Source organism: Rhinoderma darwinii, chromosome 2 (assembly GCF_050947455.1).
Source record: "Rhinoderma darwinii isolate aRhiDar2 chromosome 2, aRhiDar2.hap1, whole genome shotgun sequence".
In the NCBI taxonomy this organism is placed as follows: domain Eukaryota; kingdom Metazoa; phylum Chordata; class Amphibia; order Anura; family Rhinodermatidae; genus Rhinoderma; species Rhinoderma darwinii.
In genome coordinates this window covers 255,666,619-255,680,399 of record NC_134688.1, presented here as the reverse complement: position 1 = coordinate 255,680,399, position 13,781 = coordinate 255,666,619, and the positions used below count along the sequence as shown (strand labels likewise).

General features: G+C 39.5%; 1 protein-coding gene across 1 annotated transcript in view; it reads right to left on the bottom strand.

Annotated features, from left to right (window-relative positions):
- COL16A1 (collagen type XVI alpha 1 chain) overlaps positions 1-13,781 on the bottom strand; it is a 176,895-nt gene that overhangs the window by 6,008 nt on the left and 157,106 nt on the right. The window contains exons 64-70 of the mRNA XM_075853167.1: positions 13,671-13,760; positions 13,490-13,525; positions 10,388-10,432; positions 10,110-10,301; positions 9,551-9,617; positions 9,261-9,437; positions 8,949-9,026 (exon numbers count right to left, since the gene is read on the bottom strand). Coding sequence (XP_075709282.1) covers positions 8,949-9,026; positions 9,261-9,437; positions 9,551-9,617; positions 10,110-10,301; positions 10,388-10,432; positions 13,490-13,525; positions 13,671-13,760 — 685 coding nt within the window. The remainder of the gene's footprint in view (positions 1-8,948; positions 9,027-9,260; positions 9,438-9,550; positions 9,618-10,109; positions 10,302-10,387; positions 10,433-13,489; positions 13,526-13,670; positions 13,761-13,781) is intronic.

Here is a 13,781-nt window from a genome sequence, read left to right as displayed (position 1 = left end):
GGCGATTTTTCAAGGACCTAAAATTAGGGAACCAGGAAAGGGAGGGCCCAAACATATCCGCTGGAAGCGACGGTGCCCGTATTATACCAGGACAACACTTCACAGCAAAATTCCCCAAACTACAAAGGCGCGGAGTGTGGACCAAAAGGGGGATAAGAAATGACACCATTTATCAGTGCGACACCGGCCTGTGCGGAAAGGATTGCCTCACAGCGTAACACACATCTATGGATTATTTTATTGGTTTTTTTTACCCCGTTATTATACCACCTGACTATGCCCCTTATATACTCCGCCCGGCTTACATATGCCCTACATTATAAACGGAAACACCAGTAAGACTCCAAACAAAACTACTACCAAGCAAAATCCACGCTCCAAAAGCCAAATGGCATTTCCTCCCATCTGAACCCTACAGCGTGCCCAAACAGCAGTTTCCTTCCACATATATGGCATCGTCATACCCGGGAGAACCCTTTTAGCAATTTTTGGGGTGTGTGTCTCCAGTGGCATAAGCTGGGCACGACATATTTGCCACTGAATGGCATATCTAGGGAAAAATATAAATTTTTAATTTGCACCATCCACAGCGCATTCATTTATGGAAAAGATCTGTGGGGTGAAAATGCTCACTACACCCCTTAATAAATGCCTTGAGGGGTGCAGTTTCCATAATGGGGTCACTTCCCAGGGGTTTATTTTTATTATTTCACATCTGAGCCTCTGCAGTTGTGAACCAATACTTTGTAAATCGCCAAATTAGGCCTCAATTTTACATGGTACGCTTTCACTCCTGAGCCTGGTCGACTGTCCAGGCAAGAGATTAGGGCCACATGTAGGGTGTTTCTAAAACCAGGAAACCCAGCATAATAATTAGAGAGCTGTCTCGTTATGGTGGCACAAGCTGGGCACCACATATTGTCCACATATCTGTGGAAAAAATCCCATTTTCACTCTGCAACATCGAGTTCACACTAATTTCTACAAAACACCTGCAGGGTTAACATGCTCACTACACCCGTAGGTAAAAGCATTGAGGGGTGTAGTTTCCAAAATGGGGTCACTTCTGGGGGGTTTCCACTGTTTTGGGCCCACAGGCGCCCAGAAACCAATCCAGAAACATCTGCACTCCAAATGGCGGTCCTTCCCTTCTGAGCCCTGCCGTGTGCCCAAACAGCAGTTTATGACCACATATGGGGTATTGCCGTACTCGGTAGAAATTGCTTTACAAATGTTGGGTTCTTTTTTTCCTTTATTTGTTGCGAAAATGAAAAAATTTGCGCTAAAGCTACGTCTTATTGAAGAAAAAGGATTGTTTTTATTTTCACTGCCCAATTCTAATAAATTCTATGAAACATCTGTGGGGTCAAAATGCTCACTACACCCCTAGATGAATTCCTCAAGAGGTGTAGTTTCCTAAATGGTGTCACTTTTTGGGCGTTTTCATTGTTTTTTCCCCTCAGGGGCTTTGCAAATGTGACATGGCCGCCGCAAACCATTCCTGCTCAATGTGATCTCCAAAAGCCAAATAGCGCTCTTTCCCTTCTAAGCCAAGCCGTGTCTCCAAACAGCCGTTTATTACCACATGTGGGGCATTGTTTTACTCGGGAGAAATTGCTTTACAAATTTTGTGGTGCTTTTTCTCCTTCAGTCCTTGTGGAAATGAGTAAAAATAAGCTAAACCTACATTTTCTTTGAAAAAATGTTGATTTTTATTTTCAGGGCCTACTTCCAATAATTTCTGCAAAAAACCTGTGGGGTCAAAGAGCTCACTATACCCCTAGATAATTTCCTCAATGGGTGTAGTCTCCAAAATGGGGTCACTTGTGGGGGGTTTCCACTGTTTTATCCCCTCAGGGACTTCGTAAATGTGACCTGGCCTCCGCAAACCATTCCTGCTAAACTTGAGCTCCAAAAGCCAAATAGCGCTCCTACCCTTCTCAGCCCTGCCGTGTCTCCAAACAACCGTTTATTACCACATGTGGGGCATTGTTTTACTCGGGAGAGATTGGTTTACAAATTTTACGGTGCTTTTTCTCCTTCAGTCCTTGTGGAAATGAGAAAAAATTAGCTAAACCTACATTTTCTTTGAAAAAATTTAGATTGTCATTTTCAGGGCCTATTTCCAATAATTTATGCAAAAAACCTGTTGGGTCAAAACGCTCACTATACCCCTAGATAATTTCCTCAATGGGCGTAGTTTCCGAAATGGGGTCACTTGTGGGGGGTTTCCACTGTTTTGTCCCCTCAGGGGCTTTGTAAATGTGACATGGCCTCCACAAACCATTCCTGCTAAACTTGAGCTCCAAAAGCCAAATAGCGCTCTTTCCCTTCTCAGCCTCGCCGTGTCTCCAAACAACCGGTTATTACCACATGTGGGGTATTGTTTTACTCGGGAGAAATTGCTTTACAAATTTTACGGTGCTTTTTCTCCTTTAGTCTTTGTGAAAATGAGAAAAAAAATCGCTAAACCTACATTTTCTTTGAAGAAATGTTGATTTTAATTTTCACGGCCTACTTCTAATAATTTCTGTAAAAAAGCTGTGCGGTCAAAATGCTCACTACACCCCTAGATAATTTCCTTGAGGTGTGTAGTTTCCCAGATGGGGTCACTTTTGGGGGATTTTGACTGTTTTGGCACCGCAAGAGCCCTTCAAACCTGACATGGTGCCTAAAATTTATTCTAACAAAAATAAGGCCCCAAAATCCACTACGTGTTCCTTTGCTTCTGAGGCCGGTGCTTCAGTCCAGTAGCACGCTACGGCCACGTGTGGGATATTTCCTAAAACTGCAGAAACTGGGCAACAAATATTGAGTTGCATTTCTCTGGTAAAACCTTCTGTGTTATAAAAAAAATTGTACTAAAAATTTATTTCTGCAAAAAAATATGAAATTTGTAAAATTCACCTCTACATTGCTTTAATTCCTGTGACATGTGTAAAGGGTTAAGACATTTTCTAAATGCTGTTTTGAATACTTTGAGGGGTGAAGTTTTTAAAATGGGGTGACTTTTTGGGGGTTTCTAATATATAAGGCCCTCAAAGCCACTTCACAACTGAACTGGCCCCTGAAAAAATGGCCTTTTGAAATTTTCTTGAAAATGTGAGAAATTGCTGCTAAAGTTCTAAGCCTTGTGAGGTCATAGAAAAATAAAAGGATGTTCAAAAAACGATGCCAATCTAAAGTAGACATATGGGTGATGTTAATTAGAAACAATTTTGGGTGGTATAACTGCCTGTCTTACAAGCAGATACATTTAAATTGAGAAAAATGCTAATTTTTGCAATTTTTCGCTAAATTTTGGTGTTTTTCACAATTAAATACTGAACATATCGAGCAAATTTTGCCAGTAACATAAAGTCCAATGTGTCACGAGAAAACAATCTCAGAATCGCTTGGATAGGTGAAAGCACTCCGGAGTTATTACCACATAAAGTGACACATGTCAGATTTGAAAAATGAGGCTCGGTCAGGAAGGTCAAAAGTGGCTAAAGAGGGAAGGGGTTAAGGATAGATCGATGACGGCAGATTTACAGCTGTGCCATATTCTTTAAATTTTCAGTGACTACTTTAACTGTACTCCAAGGCATATTCAGGAATTTTTTGTTATTGTCCATTCCCTGACTGGAACTGCTTAATAAGTTTGTCATTAACCCCTTCCCAACATTTTCCGTATATATACTGTGGATGTATAAGTCTACACACCACTGTTAAAATGCTAATATTTGTCATGTTACAAAATAAGTACAAGATAAATTATTTCAGAACTTTATCCACCTTTAACCCCTTCCCTACCACCCCACGTAGATTAACGGGCTGCAGCACTAGTCCTTGTGCCTGCAGCCCGTTAATATACGTGTGCTCCTTACGGAGCGCACAGGCATTTCCCTATGCCCGGCATCTCCCAGTACAGGCTGCTACTAGCAGCCTTAGTACTGGGAAAAAAATTTGGTCGGATCGCAGCGGTGATCCCCGCCGATTAACCCATTAAATGCGGCGATCAATAGCGACCGCCGCATTTAAGTTTTTACAAAAACATTGCCATCCCGTGGCGCATTTGCAGGGTGCCGATGGTTGCTATGGCAACCAGAGGCCTAACAAAGGCCTCCGGTCTGCTGTCTATGGAAGGCGATTAGGTCCTAATACGCTGCCTGTCAGTGTGAAACTGACATGTATAATACCCTACAATATTGCAGGGTATTATAACAACGATACAACAGTTGGATCTTCAAGTCCCTAGAGGGACTAAAAAAAAAAGGTAAAAAAATGTACAAAAATAAAAAAGTAAAAGTTCAAAGTAATAACATTTCAAATCGGCCTTTTTCCGTTATAAAGCCCTTTATTATTAGAAAAAAAATTAACTATGCATAATTGGTATCGCCACCTTCGTAACGGCCTGAGCTATAAAAATATAATGTTATTTATCCTGCACGGTGACAGCCATAAAAAAATAATAAAAAAACGATACCAGAATCGCTATTTTTAGTCACTTTAGCTCCCAAAAAATTTAATAAATAGGTATCAAAAGGTCGCATTTACCCAAAAAAGCATACCAATAAAAACTACAGTTTGTTCCGCAAAAAACAAGCCCCCACACAGCTTTTTTGATGGCAAAATAAAAAAGTTATGGCTCTTGGAATATGGCGACACAAAAACTAAATTATTTTTTTAAAACGGATTTTATTGTGCAAACACCGTAAAACATAGAAAACCTATATACATATGGTATTGTCGTAATCGCATCGACCCGCAGAATAAATTAAATATTTCATTTATAATGCACGGTGAACGCCGTAAAAAAAAAGAAGAATAAAATACAATAGAAGTTTTCACGGCCTAATTACACTAAATTCAGCAAAACACCTGTGGGTCCAAAATGCTCACTATACCCCCTAGATAAATTATTTTTAGGGCTGCTGTTTCCCAAATGGGGTCACTTCTGGGGGTTTTCCACTGTGTTGGTCCCTCAGGGGCTTTGCAAATGCGACATGACACCTGAAAACCAATACAGCAAACTTGAGCCCCAAAACCAAATAGCGCTCCTTCCCTTCTGCCGTGTATCCAAATAGCAGTCTATTACCACATATGGGGTATTGCCGTAATCAGGAGAAATTGCTTTACAATTTTTGGGGTGCTTTTTCTTCTTTATGCCTTGTAAAAATGTATAATTTCTTGGAAAAAATTTAGATTTTAATTTTTATGGACTAATTACACTAAATTCAGCAAAAAACATGTGGAGTTAAAATGCTCCTTATATCACTCTATAAATTCCTTGAGGGGTGTAGTTTGCCAAATGGTGTCTTTTTGGGGGTGTTTACACTGTTTTGGCCCCACAAGACCTCTTCAAACCTGACATGGTGCCTAAAATATATTCTAATAAAAAGAAGGCCCCAAATCCTATAGGTGCTCCTTTGCTTCTGAGGCCTGTGCTTCAGTCCATTACCACACTAGGGCCACATGTTGGATATTTCTAAAAACTGCAGAATCTGGGCAATAAATATTGAGTTGCATCTCTCGGGTAAAACCTTCTGTGTTACAGAATTTTTTTTATTAAAATGCATTTTCTGACAATTTTTTTCCCTAAATTTCATCTCTACTGTGCTTTAATTCCTGTGAAAGTTCCTGTGCAGTTTTTTAAATGGGTGTTTTATGGTGGTTTCTAATGTATATCACTGAACTGGTACCTATAAAAATAGGTTTTGGAAATGTTATTGAAAATGTGAGAAATTGCTGCTAAAGTTGCAACGTCCAAGAAAAATAAAAGGATGTTCAAAAAACTATGCCAACATAAAGTAGACGTATGGGAAATGTTAATTAGTAACTATTTTGTGTGCCATTGCTATCTGTTTTACAAGCAGATACATTTAAATTTAGAAAAATGCAAATTTTTGCACATTTTCTCTAAAGTTTGGTGTTTTTCACACATAAATACTGAATTTATTGACCAAATATTTCCACTAACATAAAGTACAATACGTCATGAGAAAGCAATCTCAGAATCGCTTGGATAGGTGAAAGCATTCCCAAGTTATTACCACATAAATTGACATATGTCAGATTTGAAAATATCGGCTGCGTCCACAAGGCCAAAACAGGCTCAGTCCTGAAGGAGTTAATGTGTCCCATAATCTGTGCAATTTTATTGAAAAGCAAACAAATCATTTATGGAGGGAAAAATAAATAAAAAAATAATGTGGTTGCACAAGTGTGAACACCCTGTTATAATTGGGGATGTGGTTGTGTTCAGAATTAGCCAATCACATTTAAACTCATGTTAAATAGTAATCAGTACACAGCTGCCATTATTTAAAGTGATTCTGAGTAACCCCATATAAAGTTCAGCTGTTCTATTAGGATTTTAGTGACATTTTCTTTGTAGCATGTGACATCAAAAACCAGGGTCCGTAAAGCGTTTACAATACTTTAAAGGGATCTGATTGTTGAAAGGCACCAGTCAGTAGAAGGGTAATAAAGAATTTCCAAGGCATTAGATATAGCATGGAACACAGTGAAGACAGTCATCAAGAAGTGGATTACATTTGGCACAACAGTGACATTACCAAGAACTGGACATCCCTCAAAACGTGATGAAAAGGCAAGACGAAAATTAGTCCAAGAGGCGCTGCAGGACTTTCTGGCAGGTACTGGTTGTGTAGTGCATGTGACAATAATCTCCCATATTAAAGGAGCTGCAGGAATTTCTGGCAGGTACTGGCTGTGTAGTGCACGTGACAACAATCTCCCATATTCTTCATATGTCCAGGCTGTGGGGTAGGGTGGCAAGACGGAAGCCTTTTCTAACAAAGGAAAAGATCCAAGCCCGGCTGTGTTTTGCAAAGACCTACATCAAGTCTACCAAATGCATGTGGGAAAATGTGTTATGGTCTGATGAGACCAAGGTTGAACTTTTTGGCCATAATTCCAAAAAGTATGTTTGGCGCAAAGCCAACACTGCACATCACCAAAAGAACACCATACCACAGTGAAGCATGGTGGAGGCAGCATTATGCTTTGGGGCTGTTCTTCTGCACTTGGAACTGGGGCTCTAGTCAAGGTGAAGAGAATTATGAACAGTTCCAAATATCAGTCAATATTGGCACAAAACCTGTAGGCCTCTACTAAAAAGCTGAAAATGAAGAGGAATTTCACTTTTCAGCACGACTACGACCCAAAGCATACCTCCAAATCAACAAAAGAATGGCTTCACCAAAAGAAGATCAAAGTTTTGGAATGGCCCAGCCAGATCCCAGACCTGAATCCCATTGAAAATCTGTGGGGTGACCTGAAGAGCACTGTACACAGGAGATTCCCTCGCAATCTGACAGATTTGGAGTGCTTTTGCAAGGAAGAGTGGCCAACAATTGTTGCCAAGTCAAGATGTGCCATGCTGGTAGACTTCTACCCAAAAAGACTGAATGTTGTCATATATTCAAAGGGTAATTCAACAAAGTGTTAGTTTAAGGGTGTTCATAGTTATGCAACCACATTATTTTTGTTTTTTCATTTTATTTTTCCACCCTAAAACATTTCAGTTTGTTTTTCAATACAATTGTACAGATTATAGGTAACATTAAAGGTGGAAAAAGTTCTGAACTTTTTCATCTTGTACTGATTTTGTAACATGACAAAAACTGGCATTTTAAGAGGGGTGTGTACACTTTTTATATCCACTGTATATACAACGGAGGTCGGGTGGGGGACAACGGAGCCCGCTCCATAGAACGAGAATGTCGGCTGAATCTTACAGTCGACACTTCCGTGTAACGATCGGGATGCCTCTAATTTAACCGCTTAGATGTTACGGTCAATAGCGACCTTGGCATCTAAATGGCTGGAACAGGAATGGCCTCCTACAACGTACCATCACCCCCCCATGATGTGATCGTGGTTGGTCGATGGTCATCATGGCAGTCTGGGGCCCTCAGGTCTGCCATCTTTGTACATCCATTAAGCCCTGCTGGGGACAGGGCTTAATGGATGCCTGTCAGAATCATGCCATACATTAGTATCATGTCTGACATATTTTTCCTCTTATTAAGCCTTAATAGGAGTCGGTAGGTAGCACAACACACTGCAATACATAACGAGCGATTGTTCAAGTCCCCTAGGGGGAACTAAAAAAAATTGAAAAGATTTAAATAAAGTTTTTAGTAATATACATAAAAAAGGAATATTAAAAGGTCAAACCCCTTGTTTTCCCATATTTCCCCTAAAGTATTGTAAACAAATAAACATAATTGATATCGCCACATTCGTAGAGGTCTGACTTAATTTAATATATAATGTTATTTAATACACAGGGTGAATGGCGTTAAATTTTTTTTTAAAACGACGGAATTGTTGTTTTTTGGTCACCTTAGCTTCCAAATAAAAATGATAAACAAAAAGTGATCAAAAAAAAGTTGTATGTACCAAAATGGTACCAATAAAAATAGCTTGCTCTGGAAAAAATTAGCCTCAGAACGCTGCATGGATGGAAAAATAAAAAATGTTTTGTTTTTTAAAAGTAGTAATAAATAATTAAAAAAAAATATTAATTTGGTATCACTATAATCATATTGAACCACAAAATAAAGTCAACATGTTGTTTTTACTGCACAATGAACACTGTAAATATGAAACCAAAACAATGGAGGAATCACTGTTTTTTTTATTCCACAATTTTCTTTCTATTTTTCAGTACATTATATGGTACAATAAAAGGTGTAAAAAATAATCCTTCGTACATTTATGACGACGAAAAAAAACAACGTATGGCCCTTGTAAGGCGGGGAGGAAGAAAAAAAGGAAAAAAAATAAAAATGACATCGTCTTTAACGGATTAAACAAAATATACTATTAGAATTACCATTTCTTTGCGAAACCCGCTTTACTTGAACACATTTGAGGTTAAAATTTGTACTAAATAATTAACTTTTTTTGCACAATAAGTTAAAAGTAAATAATACCTGGTGGTCCAGGTGGACCCACGTCACCCATGATGCCAATACCATTTGCACCTTTATCTCCCTTGGATCCTGTTTCACCTAAAATAATAAAAAAAATGAGCGTACATTTAGTTGAAACCACTTTAAACCAAACAGTTTTTCCCAACAAATAATATGTTTGTTGCCCTAAGTCTTCTGTAAAATATAGACATAATGCATGCCTCAACAGTAAAATAGGTAAAAATAAAATTCAGTGGTTTTGTTCTAACAATGTATATTTTAGACCTACACCAATTCAATGTATTTACTTTTCTATGTAGACAATTAATATACCTCTCATTCCTGGGACTCCTGGTCTGCCCTCCCGTCCGATCTGACCTGGGGTTCCTGGTGCACCTGGCGAACCTGTGCGACCTGGTGTTCCATCCTTTCCAGGAGTACCTGGTCTTCCTGGTGAGGCTGCCATCTCCACTGGCGTCTGCATTCGTGTGGTGTAATAAGCCATCCGTTCTAGTAAAACAATCAGAATTTTCATGAGAACGGAAAGTTTGGCCTTTTAGTCATTATGAATAATGACTGGAGGATTTATCTCCATATCAAAGTTCATGTATAAGAGACCATACCGTCAAAGAGTCTGATCATCTCCTGTCGGATCATCCTTTTAATTTCATCATAATTGATGGGCTCTGCCTATTAATAGAAAAAGTTTGTTTTACACAGAGGGGGATGAGAAATATAGCACTAAAAGTAATGTTTTAGTTAAAGGATACATGTCAGTAGTCGTCATACACAACGTCCTTTTCCTGGCTGAGTTTTATGTAGTAGAGCATTTTTCCAGGTTTTAACATTGATGGCCTATCCTTAATATAAACCATCAGCGTGCGATTGGTGGGAGTCTAACCCCAGGAACCCAACAATCAGCAGAGCAAAGCCAAGTGCCTGACTTGCTGGAGCTCCGCGTTCCCTTCCTTGTAGTGTCCACACAGCGCCACTCTCATCCATGTGGCTGTGTCCATTTACTTGCATGGAGCTGAGCTGCTATTCCAGACACAGCCCCACTCATGGATGACCCTTCATTGTGCTTGTTGATCAGGATACTGGGGGGTATAAATTCTATTGAATAAATTAAAAGTGAAATTTTCTCTTTATTAACAGTTGGTTCTTTGACAAGTTATTGCTTACCGTTATTCCAGGGGATCCTGGAGTTCCTGGAGATCCTGGTGGTCCGGGAGGACCACCCGATCCTCTCTCTCCAGTAGGTCCTCTAGGCCCAACTATTCCTGCTGATGAACTCTTTCCATAACCATCTCCAGGTGGTCCAGGCCTTCCTCTCTCCCCTTGAGTTCCTGCAGGCCCTGGAGCTCCAGATTCACCCTAATAGGACAATATAAGGAGATAAAGAATTAAAACATGTAGTTAAATGAAATGTCAAAGATGATAAATGTAAGGTGTCCTCTCACCTTTTCTCCTGAGGTTCCAGGAATTCCAGGCTTACCAGAAGAGCCCTGTTGACGGAAAAAAAGAAAATACATGATTATGCAAGTTTAAGTTTTTACAGTAAAGGACACTTTCTGTTAAACTATTTTGCATATAAAAAAATATTTTGACACAAATTCACTGTAATAAATATTCAATAAATAATAGTGCTATAGGAATATAAAGACTATAATCACTTTATAAAATTAGCAAAGAAATTTTGATAATTAAGTATGGGATGCGAGGCACGTGAATGCGGTGATGATGTGGAGGGCCTGTTGTTCGTGGTTTCATGAGCGGCCTACGCATTTGTACAGAAATCACAGATAATCTCCAACAGTTACCTGTCCACACTTGCACACTGGCAGTTAGATTTATCATCTAGACAAGATTCTAACAGAGTGACTCATTTATATGGTCCTGTTTATAGTACTGACAAGATGTCTTGTGAGAAGATGCAAGTTTTTTTTCTATTTGTAGGTGCTTTTTCACAGCTGATGGAGTTATATCTTGGAGACTGTAGGTAAAGGGACAATATTGGGCACTTTGGTGATTGTTTGAAAAGGTTGGGATCAATGGGATCGTTGATGTGAGAGTTTCTGCGAAATGCCAAACTAAAAAAAAATTTAAAATACAGGTGACTATTTGGCTCCTCTGTACGTCAACTGCAGTGTGTGAAACCAAAGCTTTGAGCAATGCTTTCATTGGATTCTTTGATTATTTTTGTTTTAAATTTCAGCTGAATTGAGAACTGTGTTATGAGATACATGGGCTTAATTGTCATAATTTATATGCTAATTTTGCTACTTTGTAAAGCAATTTGTTCAACTAGAAATGAAAGACATTTGTTTAAAGAAGCACTCCCACAACATTTTTTATTCTCTGGCCTGTTGGGAGGCACATTATGTATATTGTGGTGAAGGTAATCTTGTTACCGGTGGCTGTATACGTGAGTTATCCACTCCATTTTGGTCCTCAGCTGTGTCATGTGACCAGCAATAGGACTCTCCACCTACCACAGCATCTCACATGTGGACAGGAAGTCAGTTTCTCCATTCATTCCTATAAGACTCAGATCAAGGCTGTGATAGTAATGAATGGAGAAACTGACTTCCTGTCCACACATGAGACACTGTGACAGTTGGAGAGCCCTATTGCTGGTCACGTGACACAGCTGAGGACCAAAAGTGAGTGGATAACTCACAAATACAGACACCGGTAACAAGATTACCTTAAAGGGAACCTGTCACCAGCATTTCACCTATGAAACCAGGAATACCTGGTGGAGGTGGGTGAAAAATAATTTTTATGTAACCTATAATTGTCTTCTAAGTAGGCTCTGTACCTTTAGTATTCAGTTTTTTAGTATTCTTGTGCCATATAAATCTTAATTTGAAAAGAGTCACATCTTCATTCCTCAAGCCATTCCGAGTTTACCCCGCCTCCTTAATTTTGATTGACAGCTCCTCGCCTTCCCTAGCACACACGAAATCCAGTGCTTGCGCATTAATGTCCTGTTCTGGTGGTGCGAACAACGGGACACAATTGCGGCGCATGCGCAGTAACTAGATTTGAGGCCCTGACGAAGCCGGGAAGGGTGTCGGACCACACATGACGGGCGCATGCGCGCTATCACATATGAGATTTCAGCATTCAGGGCGGGCCAGTTTTCAGCGGTGGTCGGGCATAAGAAGGCGAATGAACAAGACTGCCGGATTATTACCATAAAAGGTGCAAAATATTTGCAGACCGTTATTTACCATCGGAGGAGGAGTTTAGGAGAGGGGATAACGGCAATGAACTTTTGACAGCAGCGGCCAGAGAGGGGTGAGTAGAGGTGAAGTGCTGGTGACAGGTTCCCTTTAGCTACAATTTACATAGTGTGCCTCTCTAAAGGGCCAGAGAACATGAATGCTTATTACAATCATATTTTTCTGAGAATCGAGGGGCGAAAACATGGCAAGAGAACAAAGTACAGTAGACTACATAATGGAGAGATTATTAAAGAAAGACATTTGTTTTAAATGTTTCTCTAACTTTTAAGGCGACGTTCACATGTCGAAGATTTGATGCACGACAGCAGTACAATACGCTAGTGAATGGACGTTGCCCTATGAGTGGACTTCACCCATTGCACTAAATCTTTTTACGCATTGCACCTATGGTCAAGACTAATAGGTTATGATTTATTAAAGTTAATAATTTGTATGTGTATGGTATCCCTAAAATTAGCATAAAATGAATAATTGTTGCCTAAATTAACCTAACAACCTGCCTGTCCTTTTATGCAAATGCTATCAGAGCCCAGAAGAAGCTACTGCTTATCAGAAAAGCATCAGCCCCTTATAGTCTCTGACAACATTTTCATAAAAGGGACCTGCCAGTGTTATCCCCATGGAGGGAGGGAAGAGATAGCTTGGTCCAATAGTATTGAATGTTTTTCTCTTAGGCAACAGGCAAAATTTTAAAAGTTGAGAGATTTATTTAAAGGGGTTCCCTGCTTTGGGGAATCCCTACTTGTTAGAATGGTCACTTAACAAAAAGCTGATCACATGTCCCACAGCTGGTACAGCGAGCGTTCAGTTTTTATCTGTGTGGAAACCGGTCAGTAAGTGTTCAATTTCCCTGCAGCGCCACCAGAGGAGAAGTTAAGCATTATCCAGAGCCCAATCAAATCAATGCATTGCTTATGTAATGCAGAACAGGACATGTCAGGTCCTCCTTAGTGAGAGACACTCTGAAACTGCTTTTCACCCTGGTCGAAGACGTGGGAATCCTCAACAGGGAATCCCTATTATTCACACAGGATTCCCTAATAGGGTGTATGAAAATGGGTTTTTAAACTAGAAAGTCCCTTTAATTTGTAGAATGTTTTTACTTAAATAAAGTGGGAATATTATAGACATGCAATTTGTCGGATACTTTTCCAATTGTAAATACAATCTTTAAGAGTACTTTCCTTTAATTCTGTGGTAATTTTGTTATTTAATATGTAATTATGCGCATGCCTTGTATTCATGTTGAATACTTACATACAGTATATATTGTCTGTAAATACATAGACTGATATTTTTAATATTGCATACCTCTTTACCTGGTGTTCCATCGGCTCCAGTTTCACCCTAACAAACACAAAGAAAGGTTTTTACTTAACATTCCTTTTTACCTTATTTAATTAACTCATAACTACCACAAGTCATCATTTTGCAAACCACTGCCATTGCTCACACATTGTTGGGTGGTTATTGTCATCATTAAGATACTCACAGCAGGGCCAGGATGTCCTGGGGCTCCTGGTTCCCCGGGAATACCCATTAGACCTCTCTCACCAGAGGATCCGCGGTCACCCTTCAATCCCTAGAATTAAAAAGACAAATA